Genomic DNA, 25,911 nt, shown 5'->3' with positions numbered 1-25,911 from the left:
CCGGGACTGTCAACCCAATGAACGGCTGACCTGGCTAATTCTTGTTCATCCATAGAATCGAGTAAATGATAACCCCTTCGTTCTCGGAGTAATATGTCAGCGGCTTGGAACGAATGCTCGGGGGACCTTATATTTATTATAGGTGTTTGGAAATTTCTGTTATTATCCGGACATATCGGACGTATCGGGTCAGTGAAACATCTAGTACTATTACAAGATCTTCCTCTACCTACATAGGCTATGGTCTCTGACTGTCCTGTGGGCAGTCCGGATCCTTCCTCCTCCTCGTTTTGTTCAAACTGGTCTACCGCTAATCTCTCTTCGTGTAGGCGTTCTATTTCTTTACGGATCTTTCGGCACATGGCTATTATACATTTTTGCCTATCATGTCTCCCCTCTGATATATTCTGGCTCCATCTGGTAAGAGTTTGCATTATTTCCGGATCTACCCCCGGTCGGTCTTGATTTCTGATCACACAGTTTATGAGGAAACGTAACAGTTCCCCCTGTATCTCCACTTTCTGGTATTCCATAGCTCTGTTAATACATTCAGAATCTCGCCCTGTTTGGACAAAATGATATATATTATCTAGATGCATAGTCATTCCTGGTAGCTTCCCTAAATACACCGCAGCTCGTCTGATACGTAATGATGCCAGGATCATTTCGTCCTCTTTGCCGGGCACAGGGTCATATCTACAATCTACAAGAAGTTCCTTAAGCGTGCGGGAATTTATGAGTTTGGGCGTACGTGGATGCGCTGATTCTTGAAAAGTAAGTTTATTTATTCTGGGTGGCGTAGAAAAAATGTTGGTAGCACCTCCGGTAGCCCCGTCTGGGGTATCGGGCGTGAAAGGATTCGTTGAACGCGATACAGCAACTATAGGTGTGGACACAGCTGTAGAGGCAGCTGTAGGAACAGATGTGGAAACAGATGTGCTTGCCGGAACTTGTGTCAGGATTTGATGCTGTAGGGATACAGATACAGGATCTTGGCGTTGAACCTCCCCGGCAGACGGTCTATGTGGGGCGGAGTTAGCATACTCGGGAGCTGCGTCATCTAAATATGAGGAAAGAAAAACATCTTCTGCTGTTCTAGGATGCCCCTTAGGATGCATTTTTATTGGGAACAATGGGGTGGCAAGTCTTTTGGTATCTCCGGAGTAGCCTTAGGTAATCCCTCGGCCAGAAGGGGATACATACCATTCATAAGGGCATTTCTTTGTCTGTCTACTTGTTCTGATTTCACTCGTGTACCTTCTTCAATTAATAGATTTTCTCGGACTTTATTTGAATTCTCCTTATTTTTCTCCTCTTGTCTGAGTGCTTTTTCTGTACGTCTATGAGATTCTTTACGCCATAACTCAACGGCGTCTTTCTGTGACTGTCTGGCTTTCCTTTTCCATAACTCTTCCTCTACTTTCATGATGCACTCTGCATCCCAGGTCCCAGCTGCGGGCCACCTCTGACTTTCTGGTAATTCCTTGGTGTAGTCTACCCATAAATCAAGAAATAATATAGCGTCTAAGCCGTGTTTATGATACATGAAGTACCCTGGAGTGTCCCTAGGGGGAATAGGAACAGCTTCTTCGAGTACCCCTTTTCTAGTTGTGATCTGTCTTAGTTTCGAAAAGAGCGGCATATTGAGAACTGATCTGATACTTGATCTTGAACAAACTTAATACAATAAACACAATAATGAACAGTCATTCACACCACAATATGCAGGACGTATTAACACATTTAACATTTAACGTTCAAATGAGCAACAATGATGATGACGATCTGAGAAAACTTAATCACTAAACATAATCCTCAGCATTAACTGAATTATTCTGAATTTATATACTTGATATACTAGATATACTGCTAAACAGTACAGATACACTGCTAAAACAGTGCAGACCGGATTTGTGTACCCAAACCCGTCTGGACCGGCACAACCTATGTGCACGTCAGAACGCCTCCCCAGTAATGGTACTCACCCGGTAGCTCGGAACGGAAGGCCTCGGAACGGAACTGAACTGAACTGGACTGGACTGGACTCGAAAACTTCGGAAACTTCGGAACATCGGAAACCTCGGAACTTCGGAACTTCGGAACTTGGTGGGCCTCTGTATACCTCGGATCTTGCTCTCTCAGCTAGGCTCTGGTCGGGATACTTCGCACTTCTCACCGCCTCGTCTGGGTGTTGATCGCAGCCTCAGTCGCCCCCGCTTGACCGGAGGGAGATACAGGAAATCCTGCTGGTACGCGTTGTTGTCCGTCCAGCTGTGGCAGGAGACCGGGCCTGCAACACACCGCCGGCGCGTGAGATGAGAAAGTGTCCCTATTCGGGCGCCATTCATGTGGTAAATAATTTAATTACCGGGACTTAATTTGATACAGAAAAATAATAAAAATAGCTCAGTAAAATAAGAGGCAAAATCCGTGATATTAGAGGTTCAGAATGGGCTTTATTCCAATGGACGATTCGAATCGTGGACTCCAGGTTCCATCACCACGGAGGTTCAGGAAGTGAAGTACATACTTTATTGATAAGTAATCACTTTTATACAATAGGCATTACAGTGAAGCAAATGCAGGAGGCGTAACAATTGATAGTAAAGATAAAACATACATGCGTAGCAAAAGTGGGCGTAACTGGGTGTAACTAAAGAACGTCATCAGGTATGATGTCATAATAGGGTGGTTCCATGAAGGAATTTTGCAATGTCAGCAGAAATACTTGGCAGAAATGCGCGAGCAGCAGCATGACGTATGATTGACGTGCAACTAGGGGGCGAAGGGGATTTGACATTTAACTCTACATGTGGCGACAGATGTCTGGAGGGTCAAGTCAACCTAATCCCAAATCATATCTAACATCCTATGTTTAAAGAACTATGTTATCCAAAAGAGAGGTCTCTTAGAGTAGAATCTTATTCTATACTGACTATACTGACTGTTAGTGCGTGTACAAGCGTCTAAGTGTCTACACTAGATGCGAGGGCAGAAGTCTTCCATAATAATAGGGCTATGAATTACTTGCATAAAGACAGAGTAGCCGGGCCTCTTCTCGGTAGCTGGAAGAATGTTTACTTAAACTACTAGACAGGAATGCATTGGGCAGGGAGCGGAGCAGATAATTTCGAAGGTGAAATACAGTTTTTGGCAGGCAACAGGCTGATGTCAGGCACCGTGAGCCGCGCAGGAAATGAGACAAAGTTCATGGTCACAGATGCAGGCTCAGACTGGAGCTTTCAGAGGCAGAAGGCAAGAAAAGCTTGATGGCAGAATCAGGGCCTACTTGTCTGGACTGTAAAATGGCATAAGTGAACCATATAAAGCCGGTGGCCTTTCATACTTAGGAATGGAATATCCGGCCTATTCATGGCGGATCTGAAAGAGGACGTGTTGACGGTGGACGCACATGTGTTTGCGTCTTCATAACTGGAACTGGAGGGAACATACATGTACTTGTGATTCATACATGAAACCGTTGGGGTCCAAGATAGGGGACATAACTGATCAGAGAAATCCATATTTCCACAGACTGACTGTTTATTTTCCAGGCATTGAAAGAAATATTGCCATCAACAATGTCAAATCCATGCAGTCTTCCAAAACTTTCAAAATACTTACACACTGTGTCTTGCCCAGTTCAAAAAAACCACCATTAGCAAACTTGGGCCACATTTTTAGCTTCCCAATTCACTAATGGTGGCCACTTTTATTTTGGTGCCTGGGCCTATTTTCCGTCACAATCTGATGTTATAAGCAAGCTGCAGCTGGCAAATGCAAGTTTTAGCAATCTCACTAATCTGGCTATGGAAGGGATCTTCTCGTTCAAGTACACTTAGACTCTGTGTCTTGGTCATGGTGAGGGAAGAACCTATGGTAGACAGAGGAAGCTGGGAAGAAAAGCACAAGTAGGGTCTCAGCGTGATCCTTGTTTAAGGTCAGTCTGCCGTGTTTTGTGCAGGCATAAATGTCCTCAACGAAGCGAGAAATTACATTGTCATACTGCCTGGTGCATCAACATACACCTAGTTGTAGATTTGGTGGTGACTGCGACAGACATTCAAGGTTAATGTTGGAGAGAGGAGAGACTGGAGCCTCTGTGGTTGTCGTACTACAGTTCTATAGAGTGTATCCAGGAGGACTAATGTTTTGGTACTTGGTGCATTAAGACAGAAAAGAGGCACACCACATTAGGACCTTTATGGTGACCCCAGCAAGTTTCAATAGTCAATTCAGAAGAGCTGTGTGATCGATAACATGTTGATGAGTAATATGGATTTACACAATGTGCATCGTCAAGGGGGGTTTCAAACGCTGGACAGATGGGGGGTGTAGGATGCTACAGATCCTGTTTCAGGGGGCGGACATTAAATCCTTCCCTCAGTGCCGGCAAGAATTAAAATGAAAGGAAGTAGACCGCCTCCATTATTTTCATCTGCAACATTGGGCCTTACCCCCTGACAACAAAGTTGTAGCATTTAGACCACTGGCGATCTGAGGAAAACATTTTGCTAAATGGCCCTAAGGGTCTCATATCAAATATATATGCAATCTCATATCAAATATATATGCAATCTAGTCGACTGTAGGGGAAAAGCCAGGGTGGTCTTGTATGAAGCAATAGCAGAAAGCCTTCGGTCTACAAATTTACCTAGCTCAATGGCAGAAACTGTGGACGGATATCCCCTCACTCTGCTAAAGTCTACAAAATAGAAAAGTTTTATACAAGATAATAATGGGATATTATATCATGCGGCAAAGGTTAAATATATGTCTGAAAATGTTGCTGGCCTTTGCTTGCGGGGATTTTGTCAAGTGGGGGTATGATACATGTATGGTGGACGTGTCCCGAGCTCAGACTCTTTCGGAAGGAAATTGTTAGTCGTATGGGGGGGGGGGGTAATTGGCTATCCTTTGCAACCTGGCCCAGTGATGATAGTGATCAACAAAAGCAACCTGAGATTAAAAACTGGAGACTGATCACGAATATGACTCAGGGGGGATAGTCAGTGAGCATGTTCTGCAAATCAACTCATATACCATCAATGCCCGAATAGGCGGAGAAACTTTGGATGCTACTGGCAATTGAGATACTGACCAGGGGGCTGCTTGACATGGGGCACAAGTATGATGTGATGTGGGCACCCTTGGTACAGTGCTTACAAGGAATGGACTTTGAATATAGATGTCCCAAGTAATTGAGATCTCTGTGCCTTTCATCAAAAACTGGACTGTTCCCATAAGGAACAGGGTCAAGACTGATTTGCAGATGGCTGGGTCTGAACAGGGGTGGCAAAGTGAGCTAAAGAATGATGATGGATTCAACCCAGATCTGTGACTGGGCGTGGGTGTCTGAAAAGTTCCAGTGCTCGTCCATCAGCTCCTTGTGTTAGCTTACATCATAAACAAGCACATATTGTACTGCCCACTGCTAATCATCTGCCTGACATTACAAGTGCTAGAAATGGTGTCATCTACCCAAACATTGATTTTCAGTAAATACTGCTGTCATACCCTGTGAGTTCTCCTGTGGGAGGAGGGGGTGAACGGTCAGACTTACTGTTGGAAGTGTCTCCATTATGCCATGTTGGAGAGTCCATGCTGCTAATTTCTCAATGTCTGAAAACTAATAGGATGTTGTTGAATAAAAAACAGTTCTACAATATTCCCAGTCCCAAAGAATCTATTCAAAGATTGTAAACATCTGCCAACTAAAGATTCAATTGCTAGTTTTCTGCAAAGAATGGGGGGGTCTCTTCAATGACAGGAAGTATGTAACCATATAGTATGAGATAACGTTGAAATCGCTCCATTTGTTAATTAAACTAAAACTATAAAATAAAGACTGGACCATTAAACTCATGGTACATTCAATTATCTAACGCATCTACCAAGATATGAGTTGCCAATGTGAATAAATTATGGTAAAGCACCCAAAATGTGGAAAACATGGGAAATGATAATAAACAGTGATCAGCTCTTTAATAATCATAAAGCCTGGCTGTAAAGTATTTCGGGAATTGGTAGATAAAATTGAGATATCTAGTCCATGGTCCGAACAGTGGCCAGTGTTTGCAGTTTAGATGACGGTCTTTGTTTCGATCCAATTGCCAAAAGATACTAGGGTCTTCTTCAGAACAGAAAAGTCATCCAACGCTTGGTGTAGCACCCTAAAATACCCAAAGTATTGTGTTTTGGACAGTGGTTCTAAACATCACCATGGACACAGATGGCCAATTGCTCTGTCAAAAGCATCAGGATGTGTTGCATGAAATCAGAGGAAAATTATTTCCTTGTTGGCTCAAACAATGTCTCAACTCCACTTTATAGAGATGTGAGTTGCTGGCTGGAAAGGTCTAAAAACCTAAAACCTAAACTCAGTGAAAAATCATATTGGAGATCGAAACAATTGATTTCTCAAGGCTTCCCCAATTTTAAACAAAATAATGTCTAAAACCTTTGATAGTAGTGAAACAGCTAGGCAGAAACCATGCAAGATAATGTAGTGCTCTGAACTCATAAAACATAATTTATCAGTGTCTTCTTCCAATAACAGCCAATTTTCGTTTTTGCTCAGGTGTTATAACAGAGCAGGCTATGAACTTCTTAAGCACTATCTTAACAAAGGATGACTCTCAAATTATGTTTTGTTCTTCCCAAGCCCAGCAAGTGTCTGAACGTTTAGAGAGCACTGACTACTTCAGAAATCATCTGTTAGTCTAATCCCAAGGACTCAAACCCTCAGCGGAACTTCTAGCCTAAAGCATTCTCCGTCAACACGCACATAACATTTAGAATTACTGCTCGTGGAACTACTGCAAGTATTGTTTTGAAAAATAAATCTGTTTATTGGTTATATAACACAACGATCCAAGGTTCATACAAGTTGGCAAACCAAGGCATAGACGTGCATACATCAGGAGTGAACCAAGTCATATCCCGTAAAAGCTCCAAGACAATGCAACTCAAGTACATCTTACATAGGCTTGGGATGCCTACACAGTGCAAATAAGCCCCTAAGCTAGAGAAAAGAACAATTGTGAAATGCGGACATGGGCCAAAGAGAAAGAAAGGAGGAGAAGAAAATCTGACATGCTAGCATAAAAGCATCTGAAAATCTCAACCAGGGAGGGTCAGGCAGCAGGACTATTCAATCAATAAATCAATCAATGAATTTGTAAAGCGCGCCACTCACCCGTAGGGTCTCAAAGCGCTGGGGGGAGGGGATCCGCTACTGCTCAAAGAGCCAGGTCTTAAGCTGTTTCCTGAAGGAGAGATGGTTCTGGGTCAGTCGTAGGTGGGAGGGAAGGGAGTTCCATGTCTTGGCCGCCAGGTAGGAGGAGGATCTTCCTCCGGCGGTGGTCTTGCGGATGCGCGGGACGGTGGCGAGGGCGAGGCTGGCGGAGCGGAGGTGGCGGGTGGGTGTGTAGAATGTGAGGCGGTTGTTGAGGTATGTGGGTCCCATGCCGTGGAGAGCCTTGTGTGCGTGGGTGAGGAGTCTGAACGTGATCCTCTTGCTGATGGGGAGCCAGTGCAGGTCTCTCGGCTGGGGAGAGATGTGGCTGAAGCGGGGGGTGTCCAGGATAAGTCGTGCAGAGGCGTTCTGTATGCGCTGGAGTCTTTTCTGTAGTTTGGCTGTGGTTCCAGCGTAGAGGGTGTTTCCGTAGTCCAGTCGGCTGGTGACGAGGGCCTGGGTGACCGTCTTCCTGGTGTCGGTGGGGATCCACCGGAAGATCTTTTGGAGCATGCGCAGGGTGTTGAAGCAGGATGACGAGACGGCGTTGACTTGCTTGGTCATCGTGAGGGAGGAGTCCAGGATGAAGCCCAGGTTGCGAGCATGGTCCGTTGGCTTTGGAGCGGAGCCCAGGGCAGGGGGCCACCAGGAGTCGTCCCAGGCGGAGGGGGATGTTCCCAGGATGAGGACTTCCGTCTTATCTGAGTTCAGTTTCGGCCGGCTGAGCTTCATCCATTCCGCGACGTCTTTCATTCCTTCCTGGAGGTTGGCTCTGGCTGTGGAGGGGTCGTTGGTGAGGGAGAGGATCAGCTGGGTGTCGTCGGCGTAGGAGATGATGTTGAGGTTGTGTTGGCGTGCGATGGCTGCGTGGGGGCTCATGTAGACGTTGAAGAGGGTGGGGCTGAGCGAGGATCCTTGCGGGACGCCGCAGATGACTTCGGTGGCCACGGACCGGAACGGGGGAAGGCGGACTCTCTGGGTTCTGCCGGCGAGGAACGAGATGATCCATTCCAAGGCCTTTCCTTGGATTCCGATGTTGCTGAGGCGCTGTATCAGGGTGCGGTGGCATACGGTGTCGAAGGCTGTCCAGAGGTCCAGGAGGATGAGGGCAGCTGTTTCCCCGTTGTCGAGCAGGGACCTGATGTCGTCGGTGGCTGCGATGAGGGCGGTCTCGGTGCTGTGGTTTGCTCGGAAGCCGGACTGCGAGGGGTCGAGGGATCCGTTGGTCTCGAGGAAGGCGGAGAGATGTTTGTTGACGATCTTCTCGATGACTTTGGCCGGAAAGGGGAGGAGCGAGATGGTGCGGAAGTTCTTGAAGTCCGTGGGGTCCGCGGTGGGTTTCTTCAGGAGGGCGCTGAGCTCGGCGTGTTTCCAGCTCTCTGGGAAGGTGGCGGATGTGAAGGAGCTGTTGATGATGTTCCGGAGTTGGGGTGCGATGATGGAGTCGGCTTTGTTGAAGATGTGGTGTGGTCAGGGGTCGGTTGGGGAGCCGGAGTGGATAGTGTTCATCGTGTGGGTGGTATCTTCGGTGCTGACCATTGTCCAGGTGCGGAGGGTGGTGGTGGGGGGCGCCGGATCGGTGGTAGGGTGCGCGGTCTGTGCGCCGAAACTGTTGTGTATGTCGGCAATCTTGCGGTGAAAGAACGAGGCGAGTGAGTCGCAGAGGTCCTGCGAGGGTGTGATGTCGTTGTTGCAGGCGCTGGGGCTGGAGAGCTCTTTGACGATGCTGAAGAGTTCCTTGCTGTTGTGGGAGTTGTTGTCCAGTCGTTCTTTGAATGTGGTCCTTTTGGTGGTGGGGATCAGTTGGTGGTGTTTGCGGGTGGCGTTCTTGAGGGCTGTCATGTTTTCTGTAGTCTGGTCGTGGCGCCAGGCTTTCTCAAGGGTATGGCAGGTTTTCTTGGAGTTTTTGAGGTCGTTGGTGAACCAGGAGGCTTTTTTGCTGCCGTGTCTGCTGGGGGGGTTCTTCAGTGGTGCGAGGTCATCGGCGCAGTTGGTGAGCCACTGTGTGAGGTTGCGGGCTGCTTTATTGGGGTCCGTCGTGTCGGTGGGGGGGGTTCTGGCTGAGGGAGGTGGTGAGCTGGTCGGCGGTGATCTTGCTCCAGCTTCTGCGGGGAACCTGTAGAGGGTGGTTGTGGGTCGTGGTTCTCCTGAAGTTGAAGTGGACGCAGCTGTGGTCTGTCCAGTGCAGTCCGGTGGAGTGGCTGAAGGAGATGTGCTTGCTGGAGGAGAAGATGGGGTCAAGCGTGTGGCTGGCGATGTGGGTGGGGGATGTTCACCAGTTGCTTGAGTCCGAGGTTGGCGAGGTTGTCCAGCAGGGTGGCGGTGTTGCTGTCATTGTTGTTCTCCAGGTGGAAGTTGAGGTCTCCTAGGAGGATGTAGTCTGAGGAGGTAAGGGCGTGCGGGCTGAGGAAGTCTGCGATGGCTTCGCTGAATTGTGTGCGTGGTCCCGGGGGTCTGTAGACGAGGGTGCCTCTGAGGGTGGTCTTGGGGTCGGTGTGTATCTGGAAGTGAAGGTGTTCGGCGGCGGTGAGGGTGTCGTCGGAGTTGGTCATGATTCGGATGGTGTTTCTGTGGACGATGGCGATGCCTCCTCCGGCTTGGTTGACGCGGTCCTTCCGGGCGATCTTGTAGCCATCCGGGATGGCTATGGCGATGTCGGGAGCTGAGGAGGCGTTCATCCATGTTTCTGTGAGGAAGACGACGTCTGGTGATGTTGTGTCGAGAAGGTTCCAGAGTTCGACGCCGTGCCTGTGGATGGAGCGGGTGTTGAGCAAGATGCACTTGAGGTGGTCGTTGCTGGAGCCTGGCTTGGTGGGTGCGGTGCAGGATCGGGTACAGGTGAAGTTGCAGGCATGGCAGGTGAATGCTCCGTGGGTGCGTTTCGGGTTGGCTTGGTAGCAGGCTGGCTGTCGGCCGGTGTTGAGTGCGTGCAGGGTGGCGTCGTCGTATCTCTGACGGGTTGGCTGGCTCCGGCGGGGTCCAGGGGTTCTGGCGCTGGGCGCGGTCCAGGCGTGGACGGGCGTAGACGGGCTTGCCTTTGCATGGCAACAGCTAACAGGAAAGTTATCTTATGTCCAAATGCAGTAATCGCTACTCGCCAGCCATCCTGCTCCACATATTGAATCTAAATAGCTGTATTTTGGCATGATTCACAGAAGCACATATAGGCTTGAAATGGTTTCCAGGCGTCCCTGGAACAGGATAAAGGAGGTATTAAATCCCAGTAAGCCACAATGGCTCTGACAGTACACGGCATCTTTTAACCAGTCATCCAGACGGGGACTAGAACAGCAACCCCAACACATCACTATTCTCGGCTTACCTAGTAGCAACAGCAGCGCAACTAGCTTACGGATCTCCGGGGGGACATCCTTAACATATCCCAGTAGGGCCATAAGAAGAGTGTGTTCTAAATGCAACTCCATCATCACATCTATAGCATCCATAATGGCCTCTCAATATCGCTTAAAAACCAGGCTTTCCCATGATAAATGGAGAATATCTGCGCAGGGAGCTGAGCATCGGATACAATGCGCCTCCTCCACCTGCCCCCGCCTGCACAGCCACTCCAGCGTACGATACAGACTATGCAAAAATTGAATCAGCCTCAAACTGTAATTGGGTGATAACGCTCTTGCTTGTATGCAGCAAAAATTCCACTTATCTTCCGGGATAGACTCCCCAAGCACGGCCTCCCAATCCAGGCGAGCTTTATGAACCCAAACAGGGGCCGTGCGCTGCTTCTCAGAATATAGTCCAGTAATTATCTTGGGTGGGGAAGGATTCCCAAGAAAGGTCTCAAGTGCCTGCAATGTGGGGGGCACCGCTGGAAACGAAGGATAAAAGGCGTGCAATGAAGCCCTAAGCTGATGATACGTGAACCGATCCAGCAATGTTGTCTCACCCTCCTCTAAGGCCCGGTGTGGGGATATGAATAACCTATCAGGAAAAGCTGCATCCATAGTGGTAAGCTGGAGTCTCCTGAGATGATCACATGCGCCTGCATCCTGGGTGAAGCGAAGTGCGGGGTGTCTAGCCAACTGCACCGAGGGGGCAAACAGGACATCCAAGCGAGCGAGTTGACACAGATAAATTGCACTGTTTGCCAAGCCCAAACAGTGCAATTTATCGAAGCAAAAGTCACTCGAAGCCTAGTCTGCGGTCTGTATAATGCTATATGAAGGGGATGAGGTGCAGCGTTGTTAAATTCCAGCACGGTGTGCGCCATGAATTGAGTGAAATACAACCAATAAAACGCGAATTGCGCCTGTACGCATCTGTAATATAGATCTAGATCTGGTGCGCCGAGATCACCTTGCTCAACAGGTAGGGTAATAATCTCCCATGCTATTCTGGGCTACTTGCCAGCCTATGCCAATGTCAAAAAGCACAACCTCATTTCCTGCCTAAAATTACCCTTGAGTGGGAGTGGGAGATTAATAAATAAATAAATAAAATTAGGCAGAATAATAATTTTGGCAATCATCAGCCGCCCCGCCATGGACAGTGGGAGGCGTGACCATACGGCCACCCTGTTCTCCAGCCACATCAAGTGTCCATAATTGGACTGCTATAAAACATTCACATCCCGATTTAGCCAGATGCCCAAATATTTAATTGGTTCTGCCGCCCAGCAGAGGGGAAACTCCAAGGAGAACTCCTTGGTTGCCTCTGTAAGCGGAAACACCACTGACTTGGCCCAATTAATAGAGATTCCAGAAAGCTCCCCTAAGCGAGTGAACTCCCTGATCAGTGGGTCCAAATTTCTAGCCGGATGCTTGACATAAAGAGTGACATTGTCAGCATACATGGAGACTAACACAATGCGTTGGTGAAGGCGAGACCATGCTGAGCATGATGCTGTCTTAGCCGTGCAGCCAAAGGCTCCATGGTGATGGCAAAAAGTAAAGGGGAGAGCAGGCACCCCTGTCGCGTTCCCCTAGAAACTCGAACTGGGGGACAACCACTCCATTGATTCAAAGTTGTGCTGTAGGGTTCGCGTACAGAAGACCAATCAGTCGGAGAAACTTGGGGCTGCATCCTAATCGCTCCAACAAGGCTAACAAATACAGCCACTTGAGAGAACCAAAAGCCTTGGTGGTATCAAAGAAAATTGCTGCAGCTTCAATCGAGGGCTCTATCTCCTGGAGGATTGCAAAAAAGCTGTGCAAATTATGCGTGGTGGCTCTGCTCGAAACAAAACCCAATTTATCTGGGCACACTATGGTGGAGTAGGGGTTATGGTTGAGAGGAACAGAACAAGCAGAGGTAGGAGACAGCCTGTTTTTGTAGGGGTATTCCGTTTATTACACAAAAAGAACCAAAGTTATCAAATGGCACCAGTCTCAAGGGTTTCTTGACTGCACACGGGGCTCTTACTCCTTGTCTTCTTCAGGAAGTGGCGCTCCTCATACGTGGCAACAGAGGAAAAAGAAACAAAGATCCAAAAACAAATGATGAGTTATGGGCTTCCCATTAAAAAGAAGGTTTACATGCTACCATCACCAAAAAACAGGGGTTTTGTGTGTAGGTAGGGTAAAAAAGACTGTGCAGAGTGACAAAGTCTTTCCCCTGTAACTCTTCCAGGTCATACGTCACCAGAGTGCCTCCTATGTTGCGGACCCCCACCAAAAGTACATTTTAGGTGGAGGTACTTGCCTTGAACCACGACCCGCCTCCTGGGTCGTGGTGAATGGGACTGTGGCAGTGCTCTCACTCTTGGGTTCACTGGTACCGCAGGCAATGTTGTGGCTCAGTCCTTTCTTGGGATCCTCTGCTCCGGTCTTCCCCGCAAGCCAAGCCGCCCCTTCTTCCGGTTCTTCTGTTCGAGCTGCGCATCCTTGGTCGTCTGCTCCCCTCGTCTTTTGCTTCACGTCCTTGCCCTCGCTGCTCCGATCCAGCCCTTCCTCTGTGCTCGCGTCTCTCCTGGCACTTCCTCCGTGAAAAGGGGCGTGGTCGTTCATACGCCGCTTTTCATCGGAGAACTAGAACGCTCTCTGTTTCCCCAATAGGGGTAATGATGTTGCCCATGTTTTGGCTCTGCTCGTCCTCACAAGTGGGAAGTAGCGGAAGGAGCCGCAATGCAATTAGTTTGGCAAAGATTTTATTATCCACATTGATCATGTACAAGAGCCTATACGACTCACATCGCTGTGGGTCCTTATCCGTTTTCAAGATGGTGACAATTAATGCTTCTCTAAGCAACGGGGTAATTCGCCCTTCTCTAAAGTCTCACTATACATGTTTAGGAAAAGAGCAGTGAAAAGGGAAGCATACTCCTTATAGAACGCAGCCAACAGGCCATCCAGGGCTACAGCTTTATATGCCGGAAGTTCCTTGATGACCTGAATGACTTCTTCCGCCGTAAAAGGATCATCAAGAAAACAGTGATGTTCCCTTTGTGCCACAGTAGCTGAATCGAGTCAAAAAATGATGAGCGATCTGGAGCGGGGGGAACGACTCTATGCGGTACTATACAGAGAAGTTTAAAACGCCACCATTTCCTTCTGCACTGCCTCTTACCTAATAGCTCAGCCATATAATCATTACCCCAAGGCTTCCGTGGTAGGCCAGCAAGTATCTTGCCTGCTCTTTTCCCCTCCCCATATTTACTCATCCTCGCCTCCCTGCCCAGGTAGTGTGTCTCACGCAGCATGCCCTCCTCAAAGTCATCAATTTTACTGCGTATGGTACACAACACCTCCGGGCACCAAGTAGTAAAATATTCATCCCCAAGGGCACGTATATTGTCCTCTAATCATTGTAAGTCGCCACAGAGCTCCATTAAAATTCCAGCCTGCTTAGCTTTGCATTTTCCCCTTATCACCGATTTGCAGTTTCCCCAAAGCACCGACGAGGATTCCATAGTACCCAAATTCTGGCTAAAAAAGTCAACCAGTGCAGCTTGAATAGCCTTGCGAAATAACTGTTCTCTCAAGGCTTCAGGAGGGAGCCACCAAGTGAAAGCATGACCAGCGCATTCTGGTATTGTGAGCTCAAGTAGTAATGGGGAGTGATCCGAGAATGTTCTTGGATCATACATAGACACAAGCCTAAGAGGGCGCCCCTCCAATGAACCTGCCACCATCACAAATCTCACCTGTTGGTCATATTTAGCAATTTGCGTATGCCAGTGCAGTCCCTTTCTTATAAGAATAGCAACCCCTCTCGCATAATTAGAGTAACGCCACATACTCCTCACCAATCCATCCCACCCGCAGGTGCACAGTAGTGTGCTTGGTCAAGTGCACCTCCTGAAGGAAGCAAATATCTGCGCCATGCCACCTCAAGTATGCCAAAACCAGCCTTGCCTTGCCTCTATCATTTATGCCTTATGTGTTCCAGGTAATAATTTTCGAAGTGATGCCCCTGTATCACAAGCGCCATACAACCCTCCCACCCAGACTGAAACCTTATAATGCAGCCAAGAAGAATAGCAGAGCAAGGAAGAAGGACAAAGATCAAGGGAAAAAAGCAACATGTGAAACTTCCTCAACAGCCTCTCCCCCCGCCCACTACAGCCCCCCATTCAGGCTGAGTATTAACCACCCACTCCAGCCATAGCCCCTGAAGGCTAATAAGCTGGAACAATAAGGGAATCATCCTGAGGGGGAACACCAGTCACCCAGTGCTTCCCAGCCAATGAAGACTGGGTGACGGGAACAGGTAAAAATTTCACAGCCATTGAGTAGAAGCCAATCAGAAGCTCCCCATTGTAGGATGCATCCGGGAGATCCCCTAGACCAGTACCATAAGGAGAATCTCCCACCACATCCGTCCGGTGGAGCGTGATGTGCCCCAGAATCGCCACAGATCATGAACATTTCAACTATTATATTTAGTCATTATCACTTGTGCGGCCAGTTTCAGCATTGTCTGGGGCGTGAAATCTGGAATAAAAGATATAGTATTCCCTTGATAGGGCATAAAGTGATGCTGTCTGGCAAGCCTGAGGATCATGTCCCTATCCCTATAATTCAGGAGCTGGGCAATGATGAGGCGTGAAGGGGCTCCAGGAGGAGGCCTCGATCCCAGTGATCTGTATGCCCGCTCAGCTATGCACACTGTGGACAGCGACTCCCCAAACAGAGACCGCAGCATCTCCTCCACATAGTCCTCATTTTGCTGCATAGCCGTAGACTCCAGAAACCCCATCATTCTAATGTTATTTCTCCTCGATCTGGCCTCTAACTCTGCATTTTTATTGTGAATAAGTTCCAGTATTTTCTACATGTAAAGCAGCTTCTCTCTCGTATTGTTGCCATCATCTTCTACTGTGGACGTGGGTTGTTCCAGTTGGCCGATTTGCTCCTCCTGAGTGGACGCCTTCTTCAGGCGGTCAAGTCTATCAGATAGAGAGTCTATTTTGTTGTCAAAGGCTGTAACGGAAAGGTTGAGGTCTCTAAACATGGCCCTTATGTCAGGCTCCGGCAAAGGATCTACTCCCGCTGCAGAGTCCGCTTGCAACTCTTCCCTCATGATCTCAGTTCCCCGAGGGGGTCTATGCTGCTCGAAAGGCAATTTAGTCTGTCTGGCATCCGTTTTACCCATATTGGTACAGTGTAAGAAGGCCATCCAGGAGACAACCAACTACCCACAGGAGCAAAGCCCAAGCAGTGGGCCGAAATCCGCACCAGCCCTTGAAGGGTCACCAAAATCCATGCCTGGGGGCAGTCTTCACACCGTGGCTGGCTCTCTCCCCAGCTAGTAGGCACTCCAGAGTGAACCCGCCTGTCTCTCCATACCAAGCTCCCTCAGGATGTAGACTTTCAGGCCTCAACTGTCTTCCAACATCATTATGTGCCACCTTGGGCTCCAGTAAATATTTCTCTCCAGCCCAGGGTCTCTACCCACATTAGATCGAATTCAGGGCCCAGGGGGAGAACACACCACTTGCAAGCCAAGAAAACCAGTCCTCTGTGGACCCAGCACTTAGGCCCCTAACTCCTCAGCATCTCCAGGCAGCCCGCCACACCAGTGACACTTACAAGCAGTCCCCACTCATCAATGGGCTTCAGAGGGAGCCATCCACAAAGGATCCGCCCTCACCAGCCATGGCCAGGCCCACACAGCAGTCACCACATGTCTCCACTGATAGCAAACAGCTCACTGTCATTCCCGGTCAGCGCGCAAACGGGCCCCAGTCTCCACTCACCATCAGGGCCCCCGCAGCACACAACGGCAGCCCCTGTGGAGCCCAGCAGCACCGCACTATGCACTGCGCACCACAAGGCCCCACAGGCGGCCCAGCTCTGCCCTCCTCCAGGCACAGTCCTGGCTCCTACAACGCCGGTCGCAACGCCTTCTAGGCCCAGTGCCCACAGCAATTCTTCACAGAGCACATCGTCGCCGCTCCCAGGTGTCACTCGGCAAATTGCCCGCTGCCTCAGTGGGCTCTGCCTCCTCAGTGGGCCTCCTCCTTCCACGGCAACTGCCTCTATTTCGGCCAGCCGCGCTGTATTGTCCCTGGAGTCCTGCAGGTCCTCGCAGGCGGTCTAGCTCCCAACTCCACCGGGTAACAGCCTGCGATACTCAAGACATCAGTCGTGCCATCCTCTGGGCTCCACATGCTCCACTAACTGCCTCATCCGTCTTCACTTGCAATAGAGGCAGCCTCCCTTTCCTCTGCTACCTCTGAACCTCACGATGGCCCCAGATAAACGCTAAATAAGCGCCCTGTTCCCCTGAGTCTCACCAGGTGGTGGCCATCTTGTGGCCAGGCTCTCTGGCGCCCCCCAAAAACTACTGCAAGTATTGTAGAAGAGAAGATATCAACTGTTGATTACAGGATGGTGTGGGAGAGCTGCAGACTTCCAAAATGAAATAACACACCAGCCACCTCTGCAACTTCCCTACTTTTCCTCCTATTAAGATGTTTCAGTGGTTCAGATGTCAGGTAGAAAATGAAGGAGGAATGGATGGGTAGTGTGAGGAGGGAGTGCTACACGCTGCTGGCTTCTTTGTGGGAATAAAATCACCAGCTGCATCTAGAGCGCCTTAGCTCTCCCAAGCATATCCTTTCAACACATCCTCTGATCAGGCCCGATAAAGCATTTTGTGCTCATGTCATTCTCTCCAGCAGTACCTACAAGCGAGCTACCAAATGGGGAAGCATCAGGACATTACTGCAGTTTAACCATGTGGTAGTTCACCTGTAGGTGACTAAAATGCAACCATTTAATTCACCCGAGCCCTCGCAATTTTCAAATGCTGGATACTAAGTGGTGGGTCTTATTTGGTTCTTAAAAAACTTTGGGTTCTAGGGTCCCATTTTCTCCCCTACTCCATCGCTGCACCTTCCAATCTCGGATCTTCATCTCCTTTTAAAAAATGTCAAGGCTGAGCTCAAGCTCAAGTAGCTGAGCTCTTTTCGTATTCTTTGTGAACACCACAGCAGCCCCTCCAAATTCCACAGCACTTCTGAGTTACCATGGTTTGCCTCTTGCTGCCTTCTATGCCCCCTCAACGCCATTCCATAGCTCCTCGGCTTATCACAACTATCACATGCTGATAAATGGAGGCTACATTGTTTCAGTCGCCAGTTGAGATGTAGGGTGGCATATGAAGAGTGGCGTAGCTGCTGGAGTAAATTCACTGCTGGAGTAAATTCAACTGATGCATCCGCAACATAGAAATCTAAATAATTCAACCTCAGGACACAGCTTCTGGGGAGGAATAATTATCTTGGGGTGTGTTATCAACAACACAGTTTTTAATGGATGCTAACAAAACAGAGCGTACTCTGCCCACCATATTCCTTTGCCAGAGACGCGCTCCAATTGGCAGACGCTGATGAGGAGCAGTGACTTGTTTGTATCAAGTCTTGTATGAAACCTCACACATACACTTAGCTGGGTTTGTGAGAAGCCAGCTAAGAGCTGAATCCACATTGATAAAGCATTTAAATAGTCCCTATGATAGACATAGAGGGTGAACTCAGGGGCGTAACACAGGCCCCCGCAGCCCCCCGCGGTGCGGGGGGGGGGGCACGCTCCAGGGGCCCCCTCACTCTCAGCGGAGGGCGGCTGCGCCTGCAAGCAAACCTCTTATAAAATGGTGCGCCTGCGCGCACGGCCTCCCCAAGCCCCCATAAATTAAACTGTGAGCTCATGCCCCGGTGACGGCCTCTAAGCCTCCGAGTCTTCCCTCTCTTTCTGTCTCGCTCCTCAGTTAGTGAAAACCAAGACTTCAGGAAACAGGTATTACCTTCTCTTTCCTCCTTTCGTTTATTTGCTCCCCTGTGAAATGGATCCAAAAAAGAAAACATTTTTGTTGGAAACGTTGTCTTTTTCTGACACCAGTGCAGCCTCGGGGTGGAGAGAAATAAAACATCCACATGTAAAAAATAAATAACTAATTAAAGCAAGACAGGGTGGTTGCAAGGTGGCCAGATTGATTTATTTACACCTAAACACATTAGCGCCACTTTACAATGTTTGCCAGTGAAGTGATACTTTTGTTTTCTCCCCTCTTTGAACAACATTGTTTTCCCTGTGTGGGAAAGTGCACCTTGCATGGAGGTACTGAAATACCTGCTGGATGGGTGAATTGGAAAACAAAATGTGTGTTTACGAATGTGGTCTTTTTAAACCATACTGCCTATGTTTTGAAAGGATATAAGCAATGGGCACTGAAACGGGTCCTTTCCGGGCCTTGTATTCATGGCCTTACCTTTTCATGCGAAAGCACTCACTGCTTACATTTCACATGCTTTACTTAATCTTGCATTCCCTATGAGTTTTGATTTTTCTAGGATGTAAATTTTTTTTAGGCAGCATATTGCTCTTGTCAAGTGCGTAATTAGAATTGAGTCACATCCAGATGTTTACAGCGGATCAGTGCAGTGCAAGTTTCTCTCAGTTGGGCAGTATGGTGTTCAGTGGGGGAGAGGATGTGGCGCTATGGTCAGAGCTGTTGAAGTGGAACTGGTGAACCAGGTTCAGCCTTAATGACCAGGCTCCCAGACCACTCTCCTGAGGGAGCACATTCCCGTGCTAGACCTTACAAGGTGCCGCAAAATCTTAAAAGCCCTGGTGTCTTAGCACCAGCAGGTGGACCCTAGCGGTGGCAAGAGTTGATTAACCTTGAAGGCCTGTCCACCACTATCCATGAAGTTCACCTCCAGTCTTGGGGACAGACCTATGAAGCAGCACACCAAAGAGTGGCAGTGACTCTGTCACTGAGATCACAGGACCCTTGAGCAGGGTGGCTCCAGGGCAGTGCGACCGCACCGGGCGCTAACTGCAGGTGGGGGCCTCGTGTTTGTAAGTATAATATGGTTTTAAAAGCACTTGCTGCCTCCTTCCTGGCCTCCAACATTTTTGGGCAAAAATAAAAATGTCTTGATAATTCCAGGGATTAATGTTCTTAGTAGAGAGAGGTGGTGTTTTGTCTAGTGGAAGGTTTGACTCATGAAAAGGAATGGCAGAGGTGTAATGTGCATGCTACTAAGAACATGTGCCATGCAGATCACAAAGTGCACATAATGTAAATAGGTCAGTGGGTTACTGCTTTTGTCAGAGAGACCCTATTGTTACTTGCAGTTAATAAGTTAAAATCCTAACATAGAACCGTGAGCTATTAACTGTCGTGTAAGAGCTGCATGCAAACTCCAAGGTATAAATAAGAGCGTTATGTTTTTTTCCCCAGTCTTCGATTATCCTAATGTTGCAAAAAAAGGTTCATTTGAGTAGAAATCAATTCTGATTATTAAAGAGAACCCCCAACCATGGTATTATGTTTTTAATTCTGAGTTTGTGTTTCTGCAGACCAATCACTATTAAACTATGCTGCCTACTAGTATGGTTGTCATGTGACTCCTACACCTTGTAGTCCTTTGTCTTATGTAACATTTCCTACATAGTGATTTACACACATATGAATGATTGTCTCTGTGTAATATGTGTGATGTAAAGTGCTCTGACACCCTACACTGGTATTAGTGGTGCTGTAAATGTTCTGATACTTTATTATTTTAAATTTTTTACACATGCTAACAGTCTCTGCAAAGATTTTTCCTTATTAGTACTAGTGGAACATACAACTGCAGCAAAGAGAAAGGTGACCAGTCAACCTTTGCAAAGGGCCTTCCACTTCACAGCAGCACAAGTCACATTTTTTAGTAACTTTTGATGTGTTTGAGCTATAAACAATTTATTAGTTAAAACCGTCAGATTATGCAGCAGATGATGTATTATGTGGCAAATATGGCAAAGCCGTAGTTATGTGAAAAACATTTGCAAACCAGGATATTTTGCCATTCATGTTTGAACTGCTCTTGTGGAAAAAGGGAGGAGAAGTGCTGATGACAGAAACTCCATGGCTGGGAGACAAATGGCTTGCGATTCCACTTTGAAGGATATTTGGGACATTCTGTGATTGGAAACGTATCCCACTTTGTGAATGGATTCTAATGTCAATAACACATATTTAAATAAACATGTGTATCTATTGGTTAAATTAAATAATGTAATAAGCTGTAACTGGTTAGTGAAATGGAAAGGAATACTAAAAATTGAGATATTTTGCTCTTTCTGCCACACCTCTCACTCCGCCCACTGACCCAATCCATTGGTTATTCCCGCCCTCTGATTCTCCTCCCACAGTTCCCCTACTTTTTTCCCCCCACTTCGACCACTGCCTGGCACTAACATGCATTAGAGACAACTGTGGGCTTTTACCACTGGGTCTCTTAGAGAATGACACCTCAGGTCCATACACATGGGCTAAACACAGCACGTTTCTGGGTTCTCCGCACAACGTGTTTGCTATTTGATGCCAGACTTCTGCAGCTTGTGTTGAGGAAATTAAACATACCCTTGTGCTTGTATAAAACATAGCTGCCAAGTGACATTGGCACCATGTCGTGTCCATTCGTAGCTTTTATCCAACAACACTTTGCATGCTGGAATGTTTAACCCCTTACTTAGATGGTCACAGCACAACTCCCAGAATGCAAGGCGCTGTTGGCTTAAAATCCAGGCCTGGCTGGCGGTGTCACACGTGATGATAGAGCCATTTGGAGGCAATGGTGAATCTGTAATTTAGCAGGCGTGTCTATACTCTTACTAAATTGTAAATTGTAAAATTGTCATTAGGTACTTGCTGATATGGTTTGTTTTTATTCTACATGCAGTGTTATTTATGGTGTTGCTTGCACTTGTCTGTAATACGTGTACCTTAAATCTTGTATTTAGCATTGTTTACACTACAGAAATGCTAAATTAAAACAGACAAACATCTGCATCAATGTTCTGAAGCATCCAAACAGTTTTCTTCCTCAGCCTTGTTTGCCTGCCTGTTTTGCAGTGCTTACTAATAAAGACATTGATTGTAGAAATTGAAGCTTCCACAGTTCACGTTATTATCATGCACAATCCTTGACCGTCGCTAGTGTGTGGCATGCATATAATTCACCAGTCTATTTCTCTTGACTTTCACAGGATACTGAGTTATAGCGCGTGTACTTCTCATGTATATTGTCAGTCGAGTTTTTATGGAATTGCAGGTTTGGGTTGGCCTTTCAAAGTTTCAAGGTATTGTCAATTCTATTTCAGACCCTTCATAGTTGTTCTTTGTTCTTCAGCCATAGGCAGTTCCTGAGACAATAGGATCGCTCCTTGGCATTGTTCTGATTGCTGCCTCAGTTAAATAATCTGCTTTTGACAGTATTGTTACAAATGGCGTAGCTTGTATGTTAAGAGTGTTTCCCACTTTCTCATTAGAACTTAGAGAAAGACAATATAGAGGCATTTCATTTAAATGTTGGAGGTTTCAAATCAAAATACGCTAGAGCAAAGTGGTAGATGGTGGGCTGCGCCGCGCCGCCGGGGGAGGTGGGGCCCCTCCATGTGCTTTGCAGGGGGGCCCCCTCAAGTTTCGTTTCGCCACTGGGTAAACTGAAGGCTTCTACAAATCCATGTGAGACGTCAAACCAGAAGATGGACTAGCACAGCTGCCTCTCACCCAACACCTTTCTCTAGCAAAAAGAGAGGCTTCTGCTGAAACAATGTCAGTTGATGAGTAGTTGGAGGAAGAGTATTGGGAGGTGATGTAGAGGTTGGGGTTATTGTAACATACTTCCCTCTCTGATACTATACTCCTACTTGCAGTGCCAGACAGTATAGCTGTATGGACCTCATGACCATATTCTGTGCTCGATGTGAAAGCTCACTGTATAGTTTTGTATCTCCTGCAGGGTACTCACGTGTGCATTGCTGGAATCGTGGTGGTGGGTCCTGTCATGTGATGTATGTTGGGTGGGAATCCTCCAGTCTGTACCATAGGATTTGAAGCCATCATTGAAGGCCACATGGGGTAGCCACCAAAGGAAGGCATTGCAGCATGACCTGGTGGAGCCCCAGGAGGGGTGTAGTGGTGGTGGTGGTGAACAGATAACGGCCGTGGTTTCTCTGCTCTCACTACTACTGGAGCTGCATAGTTGGCATCCTAAGAAATACAAGATAAATATCAGAAAAGGGCTTTAGAGGACTGGTCATTCCAAGGCATATTAGTGGACTGGAGAGACCCTAATGCTACCCATCAAATAGCCTTATAACCACATGATAGGCCCTGGCAATAAACAGGACAGGACCTAATATGATTCTGGAAGCAGAAGCACCTCTCCTGCAAAGAAGGTCCGCTGGTACTTCATAAGGAGAATCTATTGTTGCAAAGGAGAAGCCCTAGCACTGTGAAATAGGAATCGTGTTTGGTTAAGAGGAGGCCCTATAACTGTAGGACCACAGAAGGAGCTCCATGCTGTACATGAAGCGTCCCATCACTACATTTAAGCAGCACCAGTTTGGTTTTGTTTGCAAATATTTGTATTAAATTTTGCAACACATCTAAACAAATCAATGCATGGAAGAACATAGTAGGCGGCAGGCTGAATGCAGAGACAAGGCAGTGAAAATCGGATAACTTGTTATAGTATAGAAAAAGGTACAGTGAACAGCAAGAACAGCTACAACATACCCAGCGGAAGGGAGATACCCCCGAATTAGAGGGTCGGGAGAGCCCACAAGAGAGAAACATGTAAATAATAAGAGCAGCCTGGTCAGACCAACCCCCGTACACGCATCATTCACACATCTCAGTGATTCTCACTCACAGCAGGGGTGGGTAAGGAGAGCAGGGGGGGCAAAGAGAAGCAAGTGCCACTACACGCAGGCAGGTAAAATGGCTTCCATTGCTGGTAGTATAGGCACCCTTCAACCTTCTCCACCCCACGCCCCAACCCCCACGCAGTTGTCCTCTCTGCAAATCACCTCCCTCGCAGTTTGCCCACTTCATAAACTCCAGCCACCAACAGTAGACATCAGGACCCTGAGAAGACCTCCAATTCATTGTCAATTGCCTGATAGCAAGTATGAAGTCCAGAACCAGAAACCTATCAGTAATCTTCTTGCCCGCCAAGTGTTTATGCAGGCCCAGCAAGCACAGTGAGGGACCAAAAGCAAATTCTCTATTCGAGGTCCCCCCCGCTCCATGTGGAGGACTGTCGTCCAATAGGTTGTTAAAAGCTTGCAAGACCAAACCATGTGGAAACAAACACCATCTTCATCAGTGCAGCGGGGGCATTCCTAGGTCGTGTCCGGGAATATGGCATGGATATGTCTGGGGGTCAAATAGGCCCGATGTAAGTAAAAGAATTGGATCAATTTGAAGTGGGCATTTGTAGACATCCTGAAACTAGTTTCCAGTATCTTTCTGCAAGAGGAATCTGAGAAAGCATCACGAAAGACATCTTCCAGCATAACCGGAGGATCGTGAGTGTCTGCTACACCCCCTCCAATAAAGCTCCATAAAACAATGTGACTGCCTTCGTTTGACCCGAGATAAGAGATGGCACAGGCAGTCATGTCCCGGAGGTTGTGCAACCCCGGCACCACACCCCTGTATCTTGCATATGAGGGCGCCATGGAGTAGGAAGAGGCCCGCCGGGATATAGGGATATCATAAGACTCCTGGAGCTCTGACAATGGACACAATCCCACCTCCCAAAAAAAGATCACCCAAGACATCAATCCGGGCAGCCGCACACTCACGGAGACCCGGCCAGTCCCCTGGGCCACTCCAAGGCCTAATCGCCTAAAGACGAAGCTCACAAGAGTACGTGGTCGGCGTATGAGTCCACTGTAAAGCACGGGCCCAAACATAGCGTGCAGTCCTAATCTGGATATTCAAGGTCGGTACTCTAGAAGCAGGCTTTGGTCTCAGTACGATCCCAGAAGGCAATCACTGGAAGGAGAACCACACTCGGTAGTCCCCACACCCTCCCAGAGAAAGGCCCACCAGAACACCACCCACTGTAGTTGTGCCTCCAAGTAGTATAAAGTGGGGAGCTTCTGGGCCACCCTCAGCCACAGACAAACACAACTTCCAGAGAGCAACCCAATGACGTGAAGTGCCCCATCAAAGCAAGAGCAGCAGTCCATCGAGGTCCTGAAAGAATCTTTGGGACATTTCCAACAGGAGTGCCACAAACAGTAAAGTAGGCATGGCAATATGAGTGATGCTGTACAATCAACACCCGCCCGAAGTTTCCTTCATACAGAAAGTCTGGGTAGCGGTAAACAGCCACTCCAAGGTACCGCAATGTATCTCGCTCCCACCGCAATGTCGGCGCAAAAGGGATAGGACCTCGCTCACAGCCATCTCCCCTCAAGCGGTAGACGCATGACTTGTCACAACTAACCGCAAGTCTAGAGTGAGTCCTGAAATCTGATAATGCCAGTACTGCACCCATGAGGTCAATGTCCTTCCCCCTAAGGGACCTCAACATGTCATCTGCATATTGTCACGATTCCGTTTCGCGCCTCACGCGAGTTGCGGGAGGTTTGACGGACTACATCACCCAGGAAGCCCTGCGACGCAACGAGGGAGGAGAGACGATAAAGACCGCCAAGATCCCTTCCCCGGCGTCGGATATTCTGACCCGGAAGTCAGAAGCTTGCCGAACACTGCGTACGGAGCAGCTTCCAGCTGGATTGCCGTACATCGTCCCCGGAGGGTGAGTTGTGAGATATCCAAGCTGAGCTTTGCTGACGCTCAGTGACCTCGCTCTGATACCCTTGTTACCAATCCCCGGTCCCCGGAGCTCAGCACACCGGCAGGGGCCGTTAACTCGTTGTGCACCCGGATTCCATCTATCACGTCCTCAGTTGAGGAGTATTATCTTGGTCCTCCGTTGGAGAGCACGCGTATTGCGGCTCGTGCGGAGGACGTTTTGTCCCTGGTCCCAACATTCCGTGTCCTCCGTTGGTGAGCCTGCGTCTTGCGGCTCGTGCGGAGGACGTGTTTAGGAGCTACGAGGGGAGCGGTGCTCCTGAATTATTACCTGGGTCCTCCGTTGGTGAGCACGCGCCTGGCGGCGTGTGCGGAGGACGTTTTGTTTCCGGTTCTTTCCTTAACCGGCCTCACCACAGATACCGCGCCCTCATTGGTGAGCTAGCGTCTTGCGGCTCGTGCGGGGCACGGTTTTCTTGCTTTTACCCTTCTACACTCTCCCTTCACGTGTCCTCCGTTGGTGAGCCTGCGTCTTGCGGCTGGTGCGGAGGACGGTTTTTCCACTCACTTCACGGATTCCTTTTGCCTTCCGTCGGAGGAGTCAGCAACGCCTCACCAAACCAACGACCAGAGTACAATCGCACACCATAAACCAAGGTACTGTG

At 48.2% G+C, this 25,911-nt stretch overlaps 1 protein-coding gene across 1 annotated transcript in view; it reads right to left on the bottom strand.

Annotated features, from left to right (window-relative positions):
- C3_1H21orf58 (chromosome 3_1 C21orf58 homolog) overlaps window positions 1-25,911 on the bottom strand; it is a 170,147-nt gene that overhangs the window by 31,758 nt on the left and 112,478 nt on the right. The window contains exon 7 of the mRNA XM_085645157.1: window positions 22,443-22,684. Coding sequence (XP_085501283.1) covers window positions 22,443-22,684 — 242 coding nt within the window. The remainder of the gene's footprint in view (window positions 1-22,442; window positions 22,685-25,911) is intronic.

Source organism: Triturus cristatus, chromosome 3_1, assembly GCF_964204655.1.
Source record: "Triturus cristatus chromosome 3_1, aTriCri1.1, whole genome shotgun sequence".
Lineage (NCBI taxonomy): Eukaryota > Metazoa > Chordata > Amphibia > Caudata > Salamandridae > Triturus > Triturus cristatus.
This window is presented reverse-complemented; position numbering and strand designations above follow the sequence as displayed.